This window comes from Canis lupus, chromosome 7 (genome assembly GCF_048164855.1).
Source record: "Canis lupus baileyi chromosome 7, mCanLup2.hap1, whole genome shotgun sequence".
Taxonomy (NCBI): domain Eukaryota; kingdom Metazoa; phylum Chordata; class Mammalia; order Carnivora; family Canidae; genus Canis; species Canis lupus.
Window position 1 is genome coordinate 69,443,746 of NC_132844.1, and position 21,356 is coordinate 69,465,101.

Genomic DNA, 21,356 nt, shown 5'->3' on the forward strand with positions numbered 1-21,356 from the left:
AAACCTGAGCCTAGATGGCACCTGCTTTGTCCCCTACTTTTCAACCACACTCTCCCAGTGCCCCCACCACCGCACAGCATGACACCACTCACAATATGGTTCCAAGGAAGCCCAGAGGGACGCTTGAGGCTGGTGAGAGGGTAGATGGAGGATGAGTCCATGGTCCCCCTGCATATTTAAGGACCTGATAAATGTGTGCAGGGCTTTTTGCAGGAGAAGAAGGAGAATGGAACCCACTAAAAGATTTATGGCTGTTGTTATTATAAGGCTCTGCTGAGACAGAGGGAGGTCAGCAGGACGGCAGGCAGCGTGGCAGCCCTCTGGGAATCCAGAGCCTCCTCCTCCTGGAGGCCCCTCGCTTCTGCTAAATGCGTGGATGTGGTTACTAAGTATATTTGGACATTGCAGCTTGTTTTTCCACTTCTGCCTTTAATAAATCAGGAAGACTGCCCACAGCCCGGCTGCTCACCTTTAAAAAAAACCCACAAGAAAGTGAGGAGAGAGGGGGCCCTGCAGGGCAGCCACTGACTTTGCAATGGTGCCTTTTTCTTTAAAATATGCGTTCCCATACTCAACACAGAAGGCAAAGGCACGTGCCAGGAAGAGCCTCCTGGGCAGCTCCCAAAACGACGCAGGGGTACCAAAGAAGCAGCACGGCTCAGCCGGGGCCTGGAAAACATGAGGGTCAGTGAAGAAAGCATGTGGTGGTCATGCAGGGGGAACATGAGCAGCAACAAGCAGGTAAAGTAGTCTTGGCACAGAATGTTGATGGCAGGCCTCAGAGGGACTGTCAATCCACGGAGGAACAGGACTGGGACAGGATGCTCAGGAGGAAAACAGAGATGCCGCAGACTTGAGAAGGACGACTGACTTGTGAGGGGTTTTCTGGTTGACTTTTCTCAATCAGATGGTGAGGCTTCTGCCTGGGGGCGGGTGTGGCAGGGACGCGGGCTGGGAGTCCTGATCGGCAAACGTGCTGTGCCTGGTGGCGGCACTACCCCAAAGGCTCCTTGGACCCAGAGAGACAAATTGAGCATCTGTTAGGAGTCCCATGGAGGCAGAGGGTAGACCACCTGGGGGCAGAAAGCCAGGGCTGCCAACATGATGGGTTCCAGGCTGGAGGGAAGACAGCAGGCTGGACGGGTGGGGGTCATTTGGCCCTAGGTATGTGTAGCAGCAGCAGCGTCCCCAAACACAAGGCAGGCTGACAAAGCCCACACTGGGGACCACTGCAGGGGGCGGCTCCAGTTCAGTACATATTTTTAAATCATCCTGGGATCCATTGTGATGAAACAGACCGTAACTCTGCGAAATGTCAGAACGTTCACTTTGTTGAAGCGTCAGATTCAAACCCTCTTAGAATACACAGGGCCGGTATTGATGCTGAAAGGCTCATTCCTTATATATTGAACTGCACAGCTGCAAGGAGTTGCACAAATGTTACCAACTCATTTGTCATGCAAACAGCGCTTCAGAAAGAAATAAAATACTATTATGTGGTATATGTGTTAGGCAATCACTATATCAAATTCATGGCATTCCGTGCAAACACAGGCAGAGAAGAGGAAAACACTTGGTGAGAAAAATTGCACCACATGGGAACAGCTAAGTTGGGGGATACGGGGAGGCTAACAATGGAAGCCTGACCGAGCAGAGGCTATAATTTTTCCAGCAACCGTGGCCAGTGTAGGAATACCCCCGTGGTGGTACGGCAAGTGGCAGGGATGCAAACCACCCGCAGAGGGGCCTTGCCCATGACCCAGGGAAGGGAGAGGGGAAAGCAGGGTGGGGGGGTGGGCGATGGGCAGGCAAGGGGAGAACCGAATTAGAGGAGTCGCAGTGGACCGGAACCCAAGACGCCAAGGGTGGCCATAAACGTTTGGGATGGGGGTGGGGATGAAGAAGGCCGTGGAAGGCTTACAAACAGGGGAGGGAGGTGGAAGGACCCTGAGCCACAGCTCTGCTCGCACTTGCCTCGGCCCCCAGGCTTCCCTCAGGGGCCTCTCAGCTAAGAGCCGTCCTGTAGGTCCTGTAGTCAGGTGTCCCTGCACTGCCGATGCCCGCCGGGAGGGGTTAAGTATAAACACGTGGGAGCACGTACCGGGCCCTGTGCCCAAGCCCTGTTCTAATTCTCGTTTCGGACTTTACTGGCCGGGAGGCCAGAAATGTTCACTGGATGTGATCACACATCTAACAGCGGCGCCCCTGGCGTTTGAGAGGCCCCACCTAAATCCGCAAGTGACAGCGGACGGTCTCGGAGCTGGGCCACCCACCTCCAGGAAGACCCCACCACAGGGCCTCCTCCCAAGGCGGGTGCCGCCCACTCGCCCACTCGCGCCCGGGGCATTGGCTCTGGGGCAGGTGCCTGGGGCGGGGCCCACGGTCCGGAGCTGCGCTGAGCGCCTGGACACAGGCCCGCCGCCCTCCACCTGGGGTCCAGGCCGGGCCTAGTCCATGACCCACAGCCCTCCCCAAGCACAGAAAGATGCAAAGGGGGATCCCTGGGTGGCGCAGCGGTTTGGCGCCTGCCTTTGGCCCAGGGCGCGATCCTGGGGACCCGGGATCGAATCCCACGTCGGGCTCCCGGTGCATGGAGCCTGCTTCTCCCTCTGCCTGTGTCTCTGCCTCTCTCTCTCTCTCTGTGACTATCATAAATAAATTTTTAAAAAATTAAAAAAAAAAAAAAAAAGAAAGATGCAAAGGGTCCGCAGGGGCTCGTCCTTCACCACTAAATCCACACTTTGCTAGGTGTCTACCGCGTGCCCGGGACCGCGCATGGGGAGGAGTATTCGTAAAGAAACACCGATCGGTCTTACAGACAAGGACTGGGCAAGGAGGGGAGGGGAAGGAGAGAAAAAGGAAGAAGAAAAACATTTTTAAAATTCTCGGACCTCCCCAACATGGCGGCATCAAGGGCCGAGTCTGACCTCCCCAACATGGCCGCCACCCGGGAGGGCGCGGACAGACCTTCCCATCATGGCGCGGGGCCCCGCCCGCTCCGCCGCGGCCGCCGGCGGGAGCAGTTCCGGGTGCGGTGCGCGCCGGGGGCGGGCGGGGGGCGGCGTCCTGGCCATGGCCGGCCTGTCGGACCTGGAGCTGCGGCGGGAGCTACAGGCCCTGGGCTTCCAGCCAGGACCCATCACCGACACCACCCGGGACGTGTACCGCAACAAGCTGCGCCGCCTGCGGGGCGAGGCCCGGCTGCGCGGCGAGGAGCGGCTGCGGGAGGAGGCCGGGCTGCGGGGCGAGGAGCGGCTGCGCGGGGAGGCCCGGCTGCGCGAGGAGGCGCCGCTGCGAGCCCGGCCCGCCGCGGCCCCCCTGCGAGCGGAGCCCTGGCTCTCCCCGCCGGCCTCGGGCTTGGCCTACGCGACCTCCGGGGCCTACGGCGACGGCGGGGCCTCCGCGGCGTCCTGGGCCGGGAGCCGCGGCCTCGCCTACCCCGCCCGCCCCGCGCCGCCCCGGCGCCGCGCCTCGGCCCGGGGCAGCTCCGAGGAGGACGAGGACGCCCGGCCGCTCGACAGGGCCGCGCCGGGCCACGGAGTCCGTCGCTGGTGGGCCGCGACCCCGGCCCCGGCCCCGGCCCCGGCCCCGGCCCGGCCGCCCTCCGCCCTCCTCGGCGCCGCCCCGCGCCCGGGCCTGCGGGCCACGCGCACTGGCCCTGCGGGTGCGGCGCGGGCCCGGCCCGAGGCGGGGCGGCGGCTGGAGCGCTGCCTGTCCCGGCTCCTGTTCTGGGCCAGCCTGGGGCTGCTGCTCGTCTTCCTGGGCATCCTCTGGGTGAAGATGGGCAAGCCCTCGGCGCCGCAGGAGGCGGAGGACAACAGTACGTCCCGGGCCGGGCCGGCGCAGGGGAGGGCCCCGGGCGCGCGAGTGAGCGCCCACCTGAGGCCACCGGTTCCTCTCGGCGCCAGGCTGCCCCGCCCGGGCCTTGCCAGCTGCTTCTGGCCGTCTTCTCCCCTCCAGACCTTGCCTCTGCTCCCCGCCGCCGCGGGAGAAGAGGCCTGGAGTTCCTGCAGCCATCTCTGTCCTCACTCTCCTGTTCTGTTCTCCATTTCTGCCCTCGCCCTCCCTACCAGTCTCCCTTTCAACCACGTGCTGGAAGCAGTCTTCATTCCTAGTCATTTCCACCCCAACCTCTGGTTTTCCCTCTCCAGAGAAAACCACACCCCTCTCCAACAGGCAGGTCCACCCCCATTCCTTTTTAGTTCTTTCTTAACTTGGATCTCTGGCTCATTCACACATTAGTGCCCATTTGAAGACACCCCAGGTTTGACTGCCCACAGATCGGATCTGGTTGGGTTCCCAGCTTTGCATCACCAAAAGCGTTTAAACTGATATACATGGAGGTGTTTATCCTTGCTAGCATTATCCTCCTGGAGTGTGTTAAGAGAGAGTTCTGTGAGTCAAGGACATTCCCGGCCATGCTTCTGTCCACATTTTAGTTAGTGATTGGACATGCCAATAAGAGGTCTGCAGGATACAGTGGGTATCCTGACTAGTTGAGGATTGGTATGTTTCTTAAAAGGGGAATCTGCTTCTTGGGTAACTGGGCTTTAGTCTCAACATGAAAATGTAAAGGGTAAAGTGTATAAATCTAAAGTATAAAGTGAGTTCACTAGCCTTTGATATTCTTTGCAAAGCATTGTGATGAATACTGTTCCCAGCCTCAAGCCAAGGCCGCCACATCTTTCTTTCCATGCCTAGCAGGAACAGCCAAAATGCAGGGAGAGGCCAAATTGTACCTTAGCTGTTGCAGCAGATGGGTGTTTGGGTATATGAACAAGTCTGTGGGCATGGGGATCCCAGACTCACACACCCAAATAACTTCTTGGCTATGAGAGCAGTCTATCCACTTGCTAAAGAAAGTAAGCAGACCTGGGAGGGTCGTGGGACTATATGATACCACAGCAGTCAAACAGTACAATTTTCATAGTCCCTGCTGAGATACTTTAAGACAACAGCTCTTGGGTATATCTTGGGATTTAGCTGGAGCTCCCCTCCCGTGGTGGTACAAATCCCTATTCAACATATCACTTGGCAGTTTACAAAACAATCATGTATATTGACTTGTTTGAGGTTTACTCCTTGAGTTAAGCAGCGGAAGCTTTATTGATCCCATTCTACAAATGAGGAGGTGGAGGTTCAGAGTGGTTGAGTTGCCCAAGAGCCCATGGCTAATCATTTCCAGCTACCATTTGGACCAGTGGTCCTAGTCCTGATTCCTCATCCGGGCTTGGGAAACCCTTACATGTTACTATCGACATTTTACAAGTGCCATATTTAGAGGACATCTTTCTGGTCCCCACCCTTAATGGGAATGTTTTACTTACCCTGAATTTTGGGAATGGTTCTCTTTTGTAATCTTTTCCTGAACCCACACTTTTAATTTCCTCTGTGTTTCTTTTCTTGGTCTCAGTGAAATTATTGCCAGTGGACTGTGACAGCAAAACAGATAAGGTGAGTCTGAGTTTCTCTAGCTTTTGTTATTCCCCCCAAGGATGTTAGCCTCCATCAGGAGGTAAACTTCCCCAGAAAAGGATCATAATAGGATCATTTTCAGGAGTGCTTCCTGTAATGTACCAGAATCACATCGTGTTCTGTGATGTTTGTGTCAGACTCAATTGTGGCAGGCGACAGAGTACTTGAAATAGAAAGAATAGAACTCCCAAGATCCAACCCTGGCTTGTTATGGTACCTCTCCCATCACTCACAGCGCCGGGGACTTTGATCTGCCTAAGTCAATCTAGGCGGATGCAGTAGGTTGGGCTAAAGGACCTCTCAAGCTCCCTGGCTTCCAGAGGAAGGGCTGGCAGTTTTTAAGCTTCTGGAGGCCGAGTTCTCAGGTCCACGTTCCCTCTGCTCCGGTGTCTGTGGCTGACAGTGCTGTTCGGATTTGAAACATCAGGGAGCGGGTGGGGTTGTTTTAAATATATCTGAAGTGGAATTAGGCCTCTTGCCTATAGATTTGTTTTATGAGGCTTTAATGTTCCCTACAAATAATATTTGGGGAAGGCGAGCAGCCCCATCCATTTATGAGTCATGCACGCGGCATTAACTAGGAGCTGGGATGCTGGCACAGGTGATAGTCTGGGGAAGATAGGAGGCAGTAAATTTTCAGGTCATAAATCCTACCAGGTCAGGAGCCTTTTCCTGCTAGAGGGCATGACTTAGTAGTCTAATTATTAAGTGTGCAATGCCAGGCCTCTCCCAAGGCCTCAGTCTCCACGTCTGGCAGCCCCGGGGCCTAGGAAAGTGCACACAGTCAAGAGTTCACTCTCTTATCCATGTTAACAGAAGGGGTGGCCTGGTGTAAATAATAGCCTTTATTTCTTCTCTGGCTTCCGCTATGTCATCTTTGGGGATGTTTTATTACATTCACTTGTTGCATTCATCCACCAAGTATCTTTGCCTCTCAGTTGTTTTGTGAAAACAGATTCATATTAAGTTGAAAGTGCCTTCTGTCATGGAAACCACAGTTGATGATTACAGGAAGTGGCCCAGAAAAATAGGTAGTGGCCAGAGGGAAAACTAGAATTTTGAACCCGAAAGCAAGGAACTTTTCTGTAAGATTTCTCTGGTATCTTTTTTTTGTTTGTTTGTTTCTCTGGTTTCTATCTCTTGGTTCATCTCCCCAGCTGAGTGAGCCCCAACGGGCCCATCCCGGGATCTTGCTAAAGATGTGCTCGGTGAGCAGCGTGGGTACTCGTAACATCAGGGCATCAAAAGGCAGAGTCTGGGCCTCATCACAGGCCCCAATGAGCTGAGATCTCATGGGGTGTTCTTGGCCGTCATGAAGGGTGGACACAGGAATAGGCAGTTTGGGAGATGCTCTTGGCTTTGGTGAGGCTCTTGCTGAAAAGTCTTATTCTTTGTGTGGCTCAGGCTCCCCCAGAATCCAGATGGGCATTGGAGTTTGAGAGATATGTGTTCTTTCCCTTCTCAGCCAACTATGACACTTAGCATTTTTCTCTCTGCCTTTGTGCTGCTGAAAACGCGTGGATAGGCTGGGAGTGGGTGTGCTGTCTCAGGCCATCTCGTGGTCTAGTGCCTTCCGTCCTTCTGTTCCCTTTAGGTGGGATCAGCCCCGCTTTGCCTAAACGTCGGTGAGTTTGAAATGGAGTTAATTGTGACCACCTCTCTTTTTTTCCTGGTTGTGACAGTAATAGATGTTTAGTGTAAAAAAAAATGTGCCAAAATCAGCCATGATTCTGCCACCAAGAAATAATTTTGGTGACATTTGGGGGTATTTCCTTCCCTTCTCATTTGTTTGTGTATGTATGTTTATAGAATTGGGATCTCCATGTATATTCAGTTATATTTCTTATTATCAACATTTTCCATCACATTCATCTTTAAAAGGTAGTTTGGGTATCTGATTCTACTTACAGATTTGTGCGTTGTTTCTGAACGTTAACAGTCATGTGTGTAAATCTTGGTAACCCCATTTTGTACTTGGAAAGGCTTTTGGGTCTTTAGGCAACACAAGGGAACATATCTTGGCCTCTGAGACTTTCAGAAACCAAGTCCCTCAACGTTGCAGATGAGGGCATCAAGCAAGCCCAAGAAGGAAAGTGACTGTGGTTCTTTCCACAGTTGTCAAGCCAGGCCCGGAGCCCAGGACACCCCAGTGACACCCCAGAGGAGGTCTGAAGGGGGCGGTAGGCTTGGAGTTGACCATCTTCAGCACTTGTTAGCTGTGGGATCTTGGTGGCCTAGCTATGGACTCTAAACCTCGGACTCCTCATCTGAGAAATTGGGGTGTGGTAAGGATTGTGGTGAGGATTCAGTGCAGACTCATGACAGCCCGTCATTCACTCTCAAGGAAGAGCAGTTTTTCTTTTAAATATTCTAAATCTAGCAAGTCTAGCAAAATGGTTTCAATTCTGTTATAAGTGGAGGAGATCTAGGTGTATTCGTGTTCCTGTTTTCTCATACAGATGACTTTTGTCCTCTATAGTTTTAAGATTTCTAGAAATTTCCCACTTCTAGTCAGGAATCCAGTCTAAGATGAAGCAGTTGCTGCAGCTAATCCACCGGGCAGACAATTTATAGGCAGAATGTAGGCACCTGACTCTCCAAAAACAGACAGGAGCGGCCCAAGGGAAGACAAGGCTGCAGTAGTAGCATTTGCCTGGCCCACCAGGGAAGCTGGGCTGCTGCATCTCCCCACAGCCTAGTCACCTCTGCTCCACCGCCCTACTTAATGGCCTTTATTCCCGTGGGAACTGCAGGACAGAGGCTGGGAGCCTTCAGGATGGCAATTCCTTAGTTACTATGTCTGCTTTTAGTTCTGCCTCTGTTTTCATGGTGCTCAGTTAACCCGGTATTTATCGACCCCGTCCCTGGGCCCACCACTTTACAGAATTTGGGTTAGGAGTTGTGCCTTGCTGCCTAGCACTTGGCAGTGCAGCCAAGGAGGTAAAACCAGCTGGACGGAGCCCCCTGCCCCCACCACTGCTTGCTGACTGCTTGTCCTGTGCCCTTCCAGTTCTGTCAGGCCAAGCAGAAGGCGGCCTTGCTGGAGCTGCTGCATGAACTCTACAACTTCCTGGCCGTCCAAGCCGGTGAGTGGATATCTCTGGGCCTGAGATTCCTCGTGGGGGCTGTGGGCTCTTCCCCTCATCAGCCTGGCTGGGGCTGGCTGGCAGGAGGCCGAGATGCTTGCTGGTGATCTCCCAGAAGACACACTCAGAAACCAAGTCTTGCCCCAATTCTCCACTTAGACACAGCTTTCTTAAGCCTATAGTTGGTTTTCATATCCCCTTTAAGGGTCTCAGGGGTCCTGGCCCCTGCACAAGCCTGTTTTCTCTGGATGCCCACCACTCGATGCTTTCATGTTGCACTCGCAGGAGCCAGGCCCCAGGTCTCCTCAGAGTCTGGATCTTCTGACCTGGAGAGCCTCCTGTACCAGATGGTCGGTCAGGCCAGGAGGAGAGGCCTATGCAAGTGGCAGGGGCCTGCCCGGTGGGCTGGTCACACTCAGGTCCACCCAGCTTGCCAGGGCCCCCGTGTCACATCTGGTCCTGATCTCCCCATCTAGCTGCAGGACCTCGGATAAGTCCCTTAACCTCTCAGAAACTGTCTCCCTCTCTAGCCAAGTGGTCCTTGGTCTTTTTTTTTTTTTTTTTTTTTTAACAAATGAAAATTGTTTTACTCTAGAGGAGGACATTTTCAGTACCCCCATGAAGTACCTCTAAAAAGTAATCCATCCAGAAGGCTTCCCTACTATTTTATTTAGAAAATTATTCTTTGAGGCCAGATATATCACCTCCCCACACCTCTCAGAATCACTTGCTTAGGGCATAGTGTGACCTGAGCTTGTGCCCCAAGCTTGGTGCACCAGAACCAGACAGAACTATTCAGTCTTATGGAATGTTCAAGAGGCGCCTCTTACCTGTGGGGCCAACCCTTGTCTAAAGTCATTGCTAGGGAATCCAGGCTGGATGGGCTTGTACTGGGCCCTCAGCCCTTGGGGCAGGTCTTATGGGCCATAGCTCTGCCACCACCTTCCCCTGACTGGCAGGAGACTAGTGGCGGTCAGGAAGGCATCTGTGAGCTCGGAGGAGGAGCAGTAGGCATGGGAGCTCACAGCATCACAGGCCCCAGGGGCCTTTCTGCATGGCCTGGGTCCTTGGACTATAAATTCTGGCCCTTTATTTTTTTCAAGATATTATTTATTTATTCATGAGAGACACACACAGAGAGAGAGAGAGAGAGAGAGGCAGAGACACAAGGCAGAGTGAGAAGCAGGCTCCGTGCAGGGAGCCCGATGTGGGCCTCGATCCCAGGTCTCCAGGATCACCCCCTGGGCTGAAGGCAGGCACTAAACCGCCGAGCCACCCAGGCTGCCCAAATTCTGGCCCTTTAAGAGAGTGTTCCAGACCTTAGTAACTCAGTTGTGGTCCAGGGACAAGCAGCATTAGGATCACCCCAGAACCTATTGGAAATCCAGAATCTGAGGACCCATTCCAAACCTATGAATCAAAGTCTGCATTTTTGAAAAGCCCTAGGGTATAAAGTAGGGAAGCTCTGTCTTAAACCAGAGATGCTGGTAGACATTTCTCCTCCATCCTGCCCTCCATTTGTGGTCCTGGCTTATGCCATCAGGGGGCCTAGTGCCTCCTGTCCTCTGACAAGCCTGGCCAACGGCGAGCCTGAGGGTCTCACTGCAGGGGAATGAGGGCTCTGCTAGGCCATACTCTGCCCAACCCCAACCCCACCTGGGAGGTCACCTATGGGCAGGGCATTGTGCTTCCCTTGCAGTCCACAGGGTGCTTATGATCTAGTAGAAGGGACAGGCCACCTACCTCCCTGACCAATGGCTGTTAAAAGGTGTGATTAGATGAGAACCGAGAGGCCAGAAGTTCCAGTAGGCATGTTACCTTTCAGCTGGAGCAGTCAGGAAAGCATCACAGGGGAGGTGGTGTCTGTGCCAGACCCTGAAGCCCAAGGAGGATTGATTCTGTATATGTGGGGGGCAGGGCAGAGCCAAGAGGCGGGAAATGACAGAGTCAGGGATGGAAGCTCTTGGCTTCATAGGGGAAGGAATGGAGTTTGGAAAGGTTGGTTGGGCCCCACCATGGATGGCCATAGATGTCAGGCCACCAGGGCTTTGATCACTGCAGGCGGTGAATGCCAAGGAGGCTTTTGAGCAGCAGAGTGATATGTTGAGAGCCAGGAGCTAGGAAGGCAAGGGTGACGGCAGCTTGAGTGTAGTAGTGCGATTTAAGCAGAATCATTTTAAACTTTTGTTGATCAAACGTGGATGAGAAAGGAGAGAGGACGAAACTAATCAGGAGACCATGGCTGTGGTCCAGGCCAGCTTAAGCGGGGCAGGGCATTCTGGGGCCTGTCGGGAAAAGCCAGCTTGATCTCAGGGGTCCCATAAGGGCAAGCTCAACTTGGCACAGGAGGGATAACCTTTAGTTTGGTCTCAAGATTTTTAAAGTTCATTCTCAGCCACTCCCTCCCCAGACCCCAGGCTGCGCCAGGTTAAGAGCAGTGAGGCTCTGTGTGGGTTAAGGATCTTGTACATGCCCCCAGCCTGTGCTGTGCCTGCTCTCAAGGCATCTAGTGACCCACAGGAAGCAGAACAATGGTGGGTGGACCATAGTGGGCTGTTGAGAGCCACTGGCTGTGGCAGGCCCCCAAGTCCAGAGTGATTTGGTCCGACAAGATTTCCCCATGGGCTCGGGAGTTTTCAGAGGAGGTGGCCCTGGGTGGGCCTAAGGGGAGGCTCCCAGCTTCATCCTAGGTGGGACCTAATCAGAAGGGGGTGGCCCCTTGGGGCACCACACTGAGGCCCCACTGCCCAGCACAGGGATGCCCTCTTTCTCTGTGGGGCATTTTGGCCTTCCCTCCCCAGAACCCCTCAAAACAGTGGGCCTGGAGTTCCTAGCCCCCTGCCTGTGCCATGGCCAGAATCCCTGCAGTGCCTGCAGCCGCCCTGCCTTTCTTTTTTTTTCCCGGGTCGCGTTTATTTATAGTGCCATTCTGGTACCTTCCAAAGCTACCTGTCTGATCCTCTTAGGGATCAATTGAGAACAGACCTTAGGATTGGGTAGCTTTTTAGTCATTTAATGCAAATCACTGCACTCCTTTGCAGGTCAGGTTTTAATGATCTGGAATCGATCCAAGCCAAGTGGGTTTTGATCTTGGTGCAGACTGAGGATGCCTCACCAGAGTCATGGGGCCACATGCTCCCCATTAAAGCTGATGGCTTGATTCTTGCTGCATTTTTTTTTTTTTTTAGTCCATTTCAGAGTATTTTTTTCCCCACCTCTTCCTTTTGTTTGAATGTGTTTTTTCCTCCTAGGTAATTTTGAATGTGGAAATCCAGAGAAGCTAAAAAGCAAATGCATCCCTGTAGTGGAAGCCCAGGAATACCTAGCAGTAAGTAGGCTGCAGCGCTCACCCACTCCCAGGAGGTCCTGGTGCTTTTGTTCTGATCTTTCAGACCCTGCCTTTTTTTTCTGTTTCCATTTTGTGTTTGCTTTTTGGCTATTTTTGTTTTCCCTTTTTTGTTGTTTCTTTCTTTTCTTTTCTTTTCTTTTCTTTTCTTTTCTTTTCTTTTCTTTCTTTCTTTCCTTTTCTTTTCTTTTTTCTTTCTTTCTTTCTTTTCTTTCTTTTCTTTCTTTTCTTTCTTTTCTTTCTTTTCTTTCTTTCTAACTTAGTTGAGTGTTAGGCTACTTTCAGTTTAGGCAGCAGGAGAGGTGCCTGGTCCCAGCTGAGCTGTGAGCCGGAGCCCTGCCTGCCACAGGTAGGTGGGGGTCTCCTGAGCAGCTGGTATGGCCACTGCAGGCCGCCTCTTCTTGAAGCAGCCCCATTACTTACCCCCCGCTTTTCTCCCCTTCCCAGCAGCTTTACAGACCTACATTTCACCTGTCCATTCTCTCCTTTATGTTCACTGTGTAGATTGCTCCGGGTCTGTGTGGCCGTTGGCCTGGCCCCAGTTTGACAGAATTCTGGAACCTTAGAGCCAGCAGAAACCTAGGGGTCCCCTAGCCTATTTTCATTTCCCAGATGAGGAGACTGAGGCCCAGAGAGGGGCAGGGACTGGCCCCTGGGGCCCCCAGCCCCACACGTGTTTTTATTTTCCCCAAGATGAGCTGCTAGCCCTTGACGCTTTGGTACTTGAGAAAATTGTTTTTGGCTACCTCAGACCTGCATCACTTTCTTGTGTGCTCCCACCTCGACTCCTCCTGGTAGAGCCCCTTCTTGGCTCTCATCAACCCACATTTCCACCTTCCACTTTGTCGTGCATTTAGCGGAATGGGGCTCTGGGGCCCGCTGGAGGACACGGGAGAGGTCTTCCCTAATCCAGCAGGAGAACAATGTTCTAGCTGGTCCGCCCAGCCACAGCACTAATCTCCCGCCCCCTCCCACAGAATGTGACCGGCAACTCCCCTGCCAAGTTTGAAGCTGCGCTGACCTGGATACTGAGCAGTAACAAGGATGTGGGCATCTGGTGAGTGTGGGCGAGGCATCACAGGGTGGGGGCACTACCACGGGCACCTGCGGCCACGGTCAGCTCACAGAGGTGTCTGAAGGTAGAGCCAGGTCTCCCTGCCGAGTCCTTGTGGGCTAAGCCTACAGCCAGGCAACAGAAGGAAAAGGTGGTCAGGGTGCAGCGGAAGGAGCCACTTCACGATAAGACACAAAATCCAGGTTAGCCTAGTTTTCTACCTACACCTTTGAGTTTCAAGTAACTCACTCTGTGCCCTTTGAACTCGCTGGTCCCACATAGAGAAGTCATTCTGTATTTCCTTTTGTCTGGTGCTGGTCTTCATTCCTAGCTGAAATGTTTCTGTCGGTTTCGCTCAGGACGGAAATTGAAAAAGGACATACTGGATTTTATTCTGACTGGGCATTTGACCTCATTTCTACCCCCGGGGAGCACTGTTAGCCAGGATGGTGAGCCCTCTCAGCCTTCTGAAAAGCCCCATCTGGCTGCATACACCAGTATGCCCCCCCACCCACACCCCCACCCCTTGCCACCACCAAGGTTCTTCATGCTGGGACTCCCTCCCATTTCCCAGGGTTTGTTAGGGTCTCTGTTCAGGCCACAGCTCCTGATACTCAAGTACACTCTAGGGTTTTGTTACCTCCGTCTCTAATCCACTCAGACTACTAATTCCATCAGCAGTGCCTCCACCAGAAGCCCCTCAGGCTGTTCAGCCTAAAGCTTGATAACTGGATGCAGGACACGATTAAAATGCGATTAAAATGCGTTGGCTTAAAAAAAATAAATAAAGCTTCCCTGAGTGGCTGAGCGATTTTCCTGTTGTGTGTTAGGATAGGCGGAAGAGAATATGGATTTTATCCTCAGCAGTGCTCACCAAAGCTGCTAGCACAGAAGAATGATGGCACTCGCCTTTTCACACTGTGGGAAGACAGTCGGAGGGTGGCCCAGCCCAGCTCAGACGACCAGTGTTCAAAGCGGGTCACGAGAAATCGGAACACTTCAGACACTGGGCATTCCCATACATGAGACTGTCACCTAGCCAGAAGAAGGTGCAGGCGTGGGCATCCCCATGTGTCCTGACACCTCTCAGAGGCCAGAGTGGAGGCGCTGTGGCTGGGAGCCTAGCCTCAGAGAGCCCAGTGGTTATCCTTCCCCGAGCCTCACGACACCCCAATCTTTATACTTAAACAGCTTATGTGCCTCCTTGTCACCATCAACGAGGAAAAGCACACCCCAGACTCTTTCAGTTCTTGCTATGCAGTGCAAACAATGTGATTCAGTAAACATTTCCATTTCTATATGCTGGGAGGTGGGAATCCAATTTACAGTTTAATCTTCCACACGCTGAGAGGAGTTGTCAGAAGACTCGACAGAGGGAGACGTCACTTTAGCAGTAGGGGTTCGAGCCTGCTGCCATCTTTAAAGCTTTATTCTTTCTAAGTAGCCAATGTGGGAAATTTCTGGAAAGTATGCGACCAGGATACCAAGTCTATTTTATAAGCAAGTAGAGGCCTCAAAGCCCCTCCTTTCATCTCCCCTTGCTTCAAATTGGGGCTGATCCTATGGTTCCTGGGAGCTCCTGAATGCATTTGCAGCGCTGTGTCCTGTTTCAGGTTGAAAGGGGAAGACCCATCGGAATTGGTGACAACTGTGGACAAAGTGGTCTGCTTGGAATCCGCCCGCCCCCGCATGGGTGTGGGCTGCCGCCTGAGCCGTGCCCTGTTCACCGCGATCACCAACCTGCTCATCTTCTTCTGGTGTAAGTCCTTGGCTGCCCTTCTCCCCTCACACACCCCCACCCCCCCCACCCCCGTGACCAGCCCCTCCCCCGCCCTTGCCATAGGGACTGCTCACACAGCACCTCCCGGGAGCCCAGCTCAGTGACACTCCTAGGCATGAGTGATGAGCTATAGAAACCCAGGCCCAGAGAGTTCATTTCTGTCTCGTGAACCTGAGGTCTAATAAAACAGAGGAGATGAACAAGTCAGCCTCTGCCCTGGGTCATCTTACCTTTAGAGATTGGTGGCAGGAGCATGAGGGGAACTGGAAAATATCCTTGATCGGGGTCAGAGACTATCATTGTCCCCGAGGGGGGAGCTGGGCCTTGGCTGGAGCCCAGCATCGTCACCCCCAGAGCTCCAGGGCACATGCCTCTCGGAGGAGGAGGAGGTGCAGCAGGAGCTTGGCTTAATTTTACTCCCTGAACGATGTAAACACCTCCTTGGAGCTCTGGGTACCCAAGGAAAGCAGGAAGGACCCAGGGGGCTGAGCTGCAAAGCAGAGCTTAGCATCTTGTGGCCTGGCATCAGGGGCTGCCTTTGAACAGAGACCTCAGGGTGTTTTGGAAGGTGAAAGGCCGAGTCACAGAAACTGCCAGCTCTGCAGACGTGGCAGAGAGACAAATCACCAGCCATTTGGGCGTGCACACAGCTCCCTCACCCACGCCATCAGGCAGAGTCGTCATTATCGGCAGCAGCATCTTGGAATACAAAGGGCCCTGCGTGTGTATATGTATGAAACCCCGTGGTCTGGTTCACAAGGGAGGAGATGAAAGCCCGGAATGGGGTTGGGAGGAGCCTCAATCTGGACAGCTGGGGATGCCTCCGTGGTGACAACCGGCAGAGGAAGATGATCACTTTGTAGCCTGTCTCCCCTCCGCCATCTCCCCATCCTGCGTAAGCTGCATGCCAGCCCCGGCCTGACACATAGCAGGTTCTCAGGACACCTAACGCAGCTCACTGACAGCCTCCAGCACAGCGACTGGCCTGCACTGAGACCCAGCATGCAGCTGAATGGCCACAAGTGATGAGATGGATTAACGGGGCCTTTGTTCCTTCATAGGTTTGGCCTTTTTGTGGGGGCTCCTGATCCTCCTGAAATATCGGTGGCGGAAGCTGGAAGAAGAGGAACAAGCTATGTATGAGATGGTGAAGAAGATTATAGGTGCGTGGCCCCTGGGGAAAGGACCACTGGCACCTGCCAGAACGTCCTTCCCCTATATGGTGTCCTCTGTCCTACCTTGCAGATGTGGTCCAGGACCACTACGTGGACTGGGAGCAGGACATGGAGCGCTACCCATACGTGGGCATCCTGCATGTGCGAGACACCCTGATCCCTCCACAGAGCCGGTGAGTCCTGGGCTGACCCAGCCTGGTGCCATAGGAGAGGGCCTAGAGCATCAGTTAAGGGGCTGCGAGTCGGCCCTGAGGATCACAGATGAGGGGGCCAGGCACACCTCCCGCCGCTGCCCCAGTGCTCGGATCTTTGGCAGAATGCACAGCCGAAGTACGGAAGCATGACCCCACTCTGTCAGCGTCGATACCAACTGGAGAGCTGTGGGTGGCAGGTGCTCGTGCCTTCCCCCCAGTGGCTCAAGTTGGGAGGGACCTAGTGGGTTTCTATTAGTGGAAGTCCAGAGTCCCTTGGGCTCCGGGCACAGAATAGTCGAGACTCTAGTGCCATTTCTCTGTGATGCTTGTGGCCCTGGCCTCCGGATGTTGTGGGCTGGTTGGAGTTCCTCCCAGACACAAGTGGTAGCCAGCGGCAGCTGGATCGTCGTCTGCCTTGTCACTGCCAACTGGGGAGAGATGGGCCTCCAGTCACTCTCATGGGCAGGAGAAAACATGCCCAGAAGCTGCCGGTGACACACTCCTTGAGGCCTCGCTGGCCAGAACTGGTTACTTGTGTTCTTGAATCAGTCACTAGCAAGGATGAGATTGCCTTTCAGACATTTTTAACCATGACCCATGACACGTCCCCTAAAACATCATGGTTTGCTTCCCACAGTCGCAGGCACACCTACACATGCATGCATGTAGTTGAACGCGGGGTTTCATGGCAATGGATGTGGTCAGGTGCACGGCTGCATGGGCAGGGGTAGCAGGCCATTGTCACGCATGGTTCCAGGGGGCCTTCCACATGGGCTGCAGATGCTAGGTGGCCCCTGACAAAACCAAACGTGGGGAAGCTTTGTAGGAGGAGGGCCCAGGGCCCAACCAGCAGGGCCCTGGCATGGCGTGGGCTCAGACTGGGGGCCCTTGTCAGCAGTTTGGTACGGTCTCCGGCTGGATGCCATCCCCTCGGAGAGTGACAAGCACTCACATTTGCCGAGTGCTCGCTGTGAGCCATCCTGCTCTGGGCCTTCCCCAGCACAGTCCCACTTGGTTGACCCTCACTGTGGCCCTGGGAGGTGAGAACAGTGAGTATCCCATCTTACAGATGAGGGAACTGAGGCACGTGGAGGCTAAGGAATTTGCTCAAAGCCCACCGCTGGTGGCATTTCTGTGCAACCCAAGAGGAAGTGGAAGAGTAAAACTGCTTTTAAATGTGAATTTAAGGCCATTTTTAAATGTGAAGATGCTCAAGAACTTTCCCTACTCCTTGGGAAGGTGCAGGCAGGAAGCTTAGGGAGAGCTGGGATCATGGCCTTGGCTTGTGCTTGCTGTTGTTGTCCAGCATGAGGCAGCCGTGTGGCCGTCCTGCTCCCAGGGGGAGGCTACTTGGTGCATCCAGACTCCCACCAAATTCCTGGCCCGGCCAGGAGTCTCATGTGGCCTTGGGGAACAGCCTCCTTGAGCCCTTTCCTCATCCAAGACACAGAGACAATACCACCACCTTGCAGAGGGTTGCTTTGAAGCCCTCCTTTATTCAGTAGATGTTTAGTGAGCACTTGGCTATGGGCCATACTCTCCTGAGTCATGGGGGTGGGGTGTGTTGGGGTGTGGGGAAGAAGCCCAAATCCCCACCGTGCTGGAGTGTTGCTTCTCAGGAGGAAGAGAGGTAACAAATGCATAAGGAAACTGTGCTGTTAGGTATTGACAAGGCCTCAGGAAAAGGGGAGTGGGGGTGTCGGAGGTGGCCTCACAGCTCATCCCAGGGCAGCCCTTATTGCTCCAGCTAGGGTTATGTGCAACCCACACATGTACTGAAGTAAGTGCAAAAGTGCCGTCTCGGCTTGTCTCGGGACTGAGCCCTAGCAGTGAAACCCGGGAGACTCACACTGTTGGCTCTCAGCCTCTTGATTGCTACCCCTCATCTGTGCAGCCAAGCCCTCCAGTTGTGAGGACACATCCGCTGCCGTGGGCCCCCTCAGGTTTGCCCTGCAGATGAGGGTCTGCCTGTGAGACTGAGGGAGGGCTGAAGAGCCTGGCTGGTGAGGAAAGCAGGGGGGCTAAAAGCAGCTGGCTTATTCACCTATTAATGGGCAGCCAGGGAGGGAGGGCTGGGTGACACCAGGCAAGTGGGGACTGCCAAACAGGCTGAGGGGTCGCTCGTGACAGGACCCGAACTCCGAGGAAGAAAGCCCCAGCACCCCCATTCTTACTCCCGACCCAGAGGCCACCTCAGGAACTTCCCTCATTTGTTGTCCTGAGCCCTGGTGGAGCCTTTCCTGCTCACACATGCCCATGTCCACAGTCACTCTCCACGTCATGGAGAGGCAGGCTGCGGAACTGCCAAAAGACAGGAACTCATCAAAGAGAAGATGTCAGAGCAACCTGACTGCCCTGGAATCTTCCTGTCTAGTCTGGAGGGGGAGGAGGTTATAGGGGCGGTCCAAGGGGATGCCAGGCCCCGGGGACCCAGCAGAGCAGAAGAGGGGAGCAGCTCCGGCTTCTTGGCCTCCCCCGTCAGATGCTGAGCTCATTCCCATGCTCCAAAGCACTGTCAAGTTTGGATTCCACAGCCCAGTGGCCACTCTTTAATTGGCCCACATGGGGCATTAAAATGCAGCCAGTGCTGGTGATGGGGCCGCCTGGCTGGGGCTGCTGCAGTAACAGGTCCTGGCAAGAGCTGGCCAAGGTCAGCACGGCCCAGTCCCACTCAGACACACCAGGGGGTCCTCCGGCACCTCTGGTCCCCTTCGGCTCCCTTTAATTGAGCGCTTTTAGAGCAGAGAAGGTTGAGGGATAATTTTTTTCTGTGGCTCAAGAAATTTGTCTCTGCAGGAGTTCTGCTAGTACTTGACGCAGTTTCCTCCCACAGATAAATTCTGCGTGGGCTCCTGGGGTCTTGTCCCCAGGGCGTGCACAGGCCAGCTCGCTTCTCTGGGCAGTACCAGACAGAGCTTGCGGGGGGCAGGGGGCTGCTGCCTTGCTGCTGAACCTGGTCCCTCTCATTGCAGGAGGCGCATGAAGCGTGTCTGGGACCGGGCTGTGGAATTCCTAGCATCCAATGAATCCCGGATCCAGACAGAGTCCCACCGCGTGGCTGGGGAAGATATGCTGGTGTGGAGATGGACTAAGCCCTCCTCCTTCTCCGACTCAGAGCGATAAATCCTGGGCGGGGACCTTTTCCCAGTCAGCCTGTCCCAGGCCAGTCCCCTCCAGGGGCGTGAGAAGGCCACCAGACCTGCCAGTGCTGAATTCACGCTTGCCTTGACTTTCACCCTCCTTCCCACTCTGGTTCCAAAGGTCTCTCTGTAAGACTCTTGAGAGATTAGCTTGTAGGAAAGCTTGGGCTTCCTTGAGGGGCAGCGGCGGGGTGGGGGTGGGTGGCAAAGCCAGAGGCCAGGTGGGTAGCTCGTCCTCTGCATTGGTCCAGTCCTCTCTGCCCGGTGGCTGGCAGGAAGGGGGAGAAGGGTTTGTTTCTGATGCTTAGAGAAGATGAAAGAGCAGCAGCTGGGAGACCCTGCAGAGCAAGTATGCAGTCAGGTGGGCTGGAGCTCTTCCACCGCGGGAGCACTCAGCAGGGTGGGCGTGGAGCCTGTGGGAGGTGGGTCGGGCTGGCAGGCTGGGGCAGCAGGGGTTGGGAGCGGTTTGGTCCATGTGCCTTCAGAGGGTGTTACCGGGAGCTCAAGGGTGAGGGGAGAAAGCCTGTCCTCTAGCTGGGTTGGGCCTCTTTTATCCTGAAGGGGTAAGGTGCTAGAAAGTAGAACAAGTACTGTAGAAGATCTAGAAATGCCAGGTCCTGGCACACGGGACCCTCCGGTCAGGAGGGGTGAGCTGCGGGGGCGGCCTCCTGAGAGGAGCCCGGAGCGGGGGCGGCCAGAGGGCAGGGCCGCCCCGTGCCACCCGCAGGGTCAGAGCTGGGCCTCTTCAGTGGTGCTTCTCACAGTGCCACACTGCGACACTGCGTCGAGGAGGATGCGGATTCCGGGAGCTTGGGAGTGCCACGTCTCCGTTGTGCAACGATCACCCCTCTCCAGGGCAACCACGGGCGGCCCCCTGCAGGGCTGCGGGGCCGTAGGGCCAGAACTTGAGGCCGACCTGGGGGGCGCGGGGTGCGGGGTCACATGGCTGCCGGCCGCCGGGAGCGTGCCAGCGCCGCCACAGACCTTCCTCCTGCACCCCCACCCCCACCCCCACCCGGCCCGGCTCCAGAAGCGCCCTGCCGGGGGCCCTATTAACTCAACGCGAGGAGCCCCTCGAGCAGAGCCTCGTCCCCCTGTGCTCTCCTCCGAGGCAGGCGGGAGAGGGGCGAGCCAGGGCGCCCACAACAGCGCCTCCAGAAGACATCAGCCACCCCTTGTCGGTCTTACTGGTATTTTTTGTTTCCTTAATAAAGCTCCATCTCCCTCATTTGAGCAATACTCTCATTTCCTCTGATGTCTGGATGAGCGCGGGGCTGGCTCGGAGCGCCCGCCCCACGGCAAAGCAATGGTCTAATCAGGCCCCAGCCGGAATTCGGACGCGGCAACAGGCTTCACTTCAGGGTTGAAACTGTTGGATAAATAAACTATTAAAAATGGATGTGTTTCTCGTCCACGATTCTTTCCCTTTCCCCCACAGAGCAACGTTGTGAGGAGCGGCAGCTTGCCAAGAGGTCAGTGGGAAGAGGAGGCCAGGGCGGGTTGGCTGGGTGTCTTCTCCCAAGTCTTCGCCCAAGGCTGCCCACGCGGCCCCAGCCTTTCCATGAGCAGGTTTTTGGGCAAGCCTCATAACTTCTCAGCCTCAGTTTCCCTATTACAACACAGCGTGGCTATCATACCCGGCAGGGTGGACTCAGAACACCAGCCTGGTCGCAGTGAGTGGTGGCAAAGGGTGAGGGTCAGTAGAACTTCTTTCTGGCCCCATTTCTGCCTCCCCTGGGGGCCCCAGAGGCTCCCGGGGTGGGCGTGCTCAGCCCTGGGAGGGGGACGAAGAGCAGGGAAAGGTTGGATGAGGCTCCTTGGCAGCTGGTGGTGCCTTCCGAGGAGGCGGAGATCCGTGTCCCCTGCAGCCTAGTCTCTGCACCTGCCCTCGCCACGGCTGCAGAGGCCCAGGTGCCATCTGGGGGGGCGCAGGATGGGCAGGACTCCAGGACTCCGCAGGGTCTGGGCCTCCAGGTGGACTGATCTCCACCAGGGTAGCCACTACCCTGAGGGCACAGTGGGCCTGGGGACCAGCGGAGACACTGGGGTTGGCTCGGAGATCCAGCCCTTCCTTCGCACTGTGGGAGATCTGGTGGAGAAATGGAG

The 21,356-nt window shown here is 54.9% G+C and overlaps 1 protein-coding gene and 1 long non-coding RNA gene across 3 annotated transcripts; one reads left to right on the forward strand and one right to left on the reverse strand.

Moving 5' to 3' along the window:
* Positions 1-409: 409 nt before the first annotated feature.
* LOC140637190 (uncharacterized) lies at positions 410-4,155 on the reverse strand. The gene is made up of 2 exons (XR_012034438.1): positions 3,880-4,155; positions 410-1,419 (listed from the first exon to the last, which is right to left on the reverse strand). It is a non-coding gene; the product is annotated as an uncharacterized lncRNA (long non-coding RNA).
* On the forward strand, positions 3,037-20,649 carry LEMD2 (LEM domain nuclear envelope protein 2). Of its 2 annotated transcripts, XM_072833412.1 has the most exons (9): positions 3,037-3,820; positions 5,414-5,454; positions 8,486-8,561; positions 11,813-11,889; positions 12,885-12,964; positions 14,575-14,720; positions 15,803-15,904; positions 15,987-16,089; positions 19,083-20,649. In XM_072833412.1, the coding sequence occupies exons 1-9, from the start codon at positions 3,073-3,075 to the stop codon at positions 19,231-19,233; spliced, it is 1,524 nt and encodes a 507-aa protein (XP_072689513.1). In that variant the 5' UTR covers positions 3,037-3,072; the 3' UTR covers positions 19,234-20,649. The 2 variants fall into 2 exon arrangements, with proteins under 2 accessions (XP_072689513.1, XP_072689514.1); XM_072833413.1 differs by lacking the exons at positions 3,037-3,820; positions 5,414-5,454 and adding an exon at positions 7,591-7,760.
* Positions 20,650-21,356: the final 707 nt, after the last annotated feature.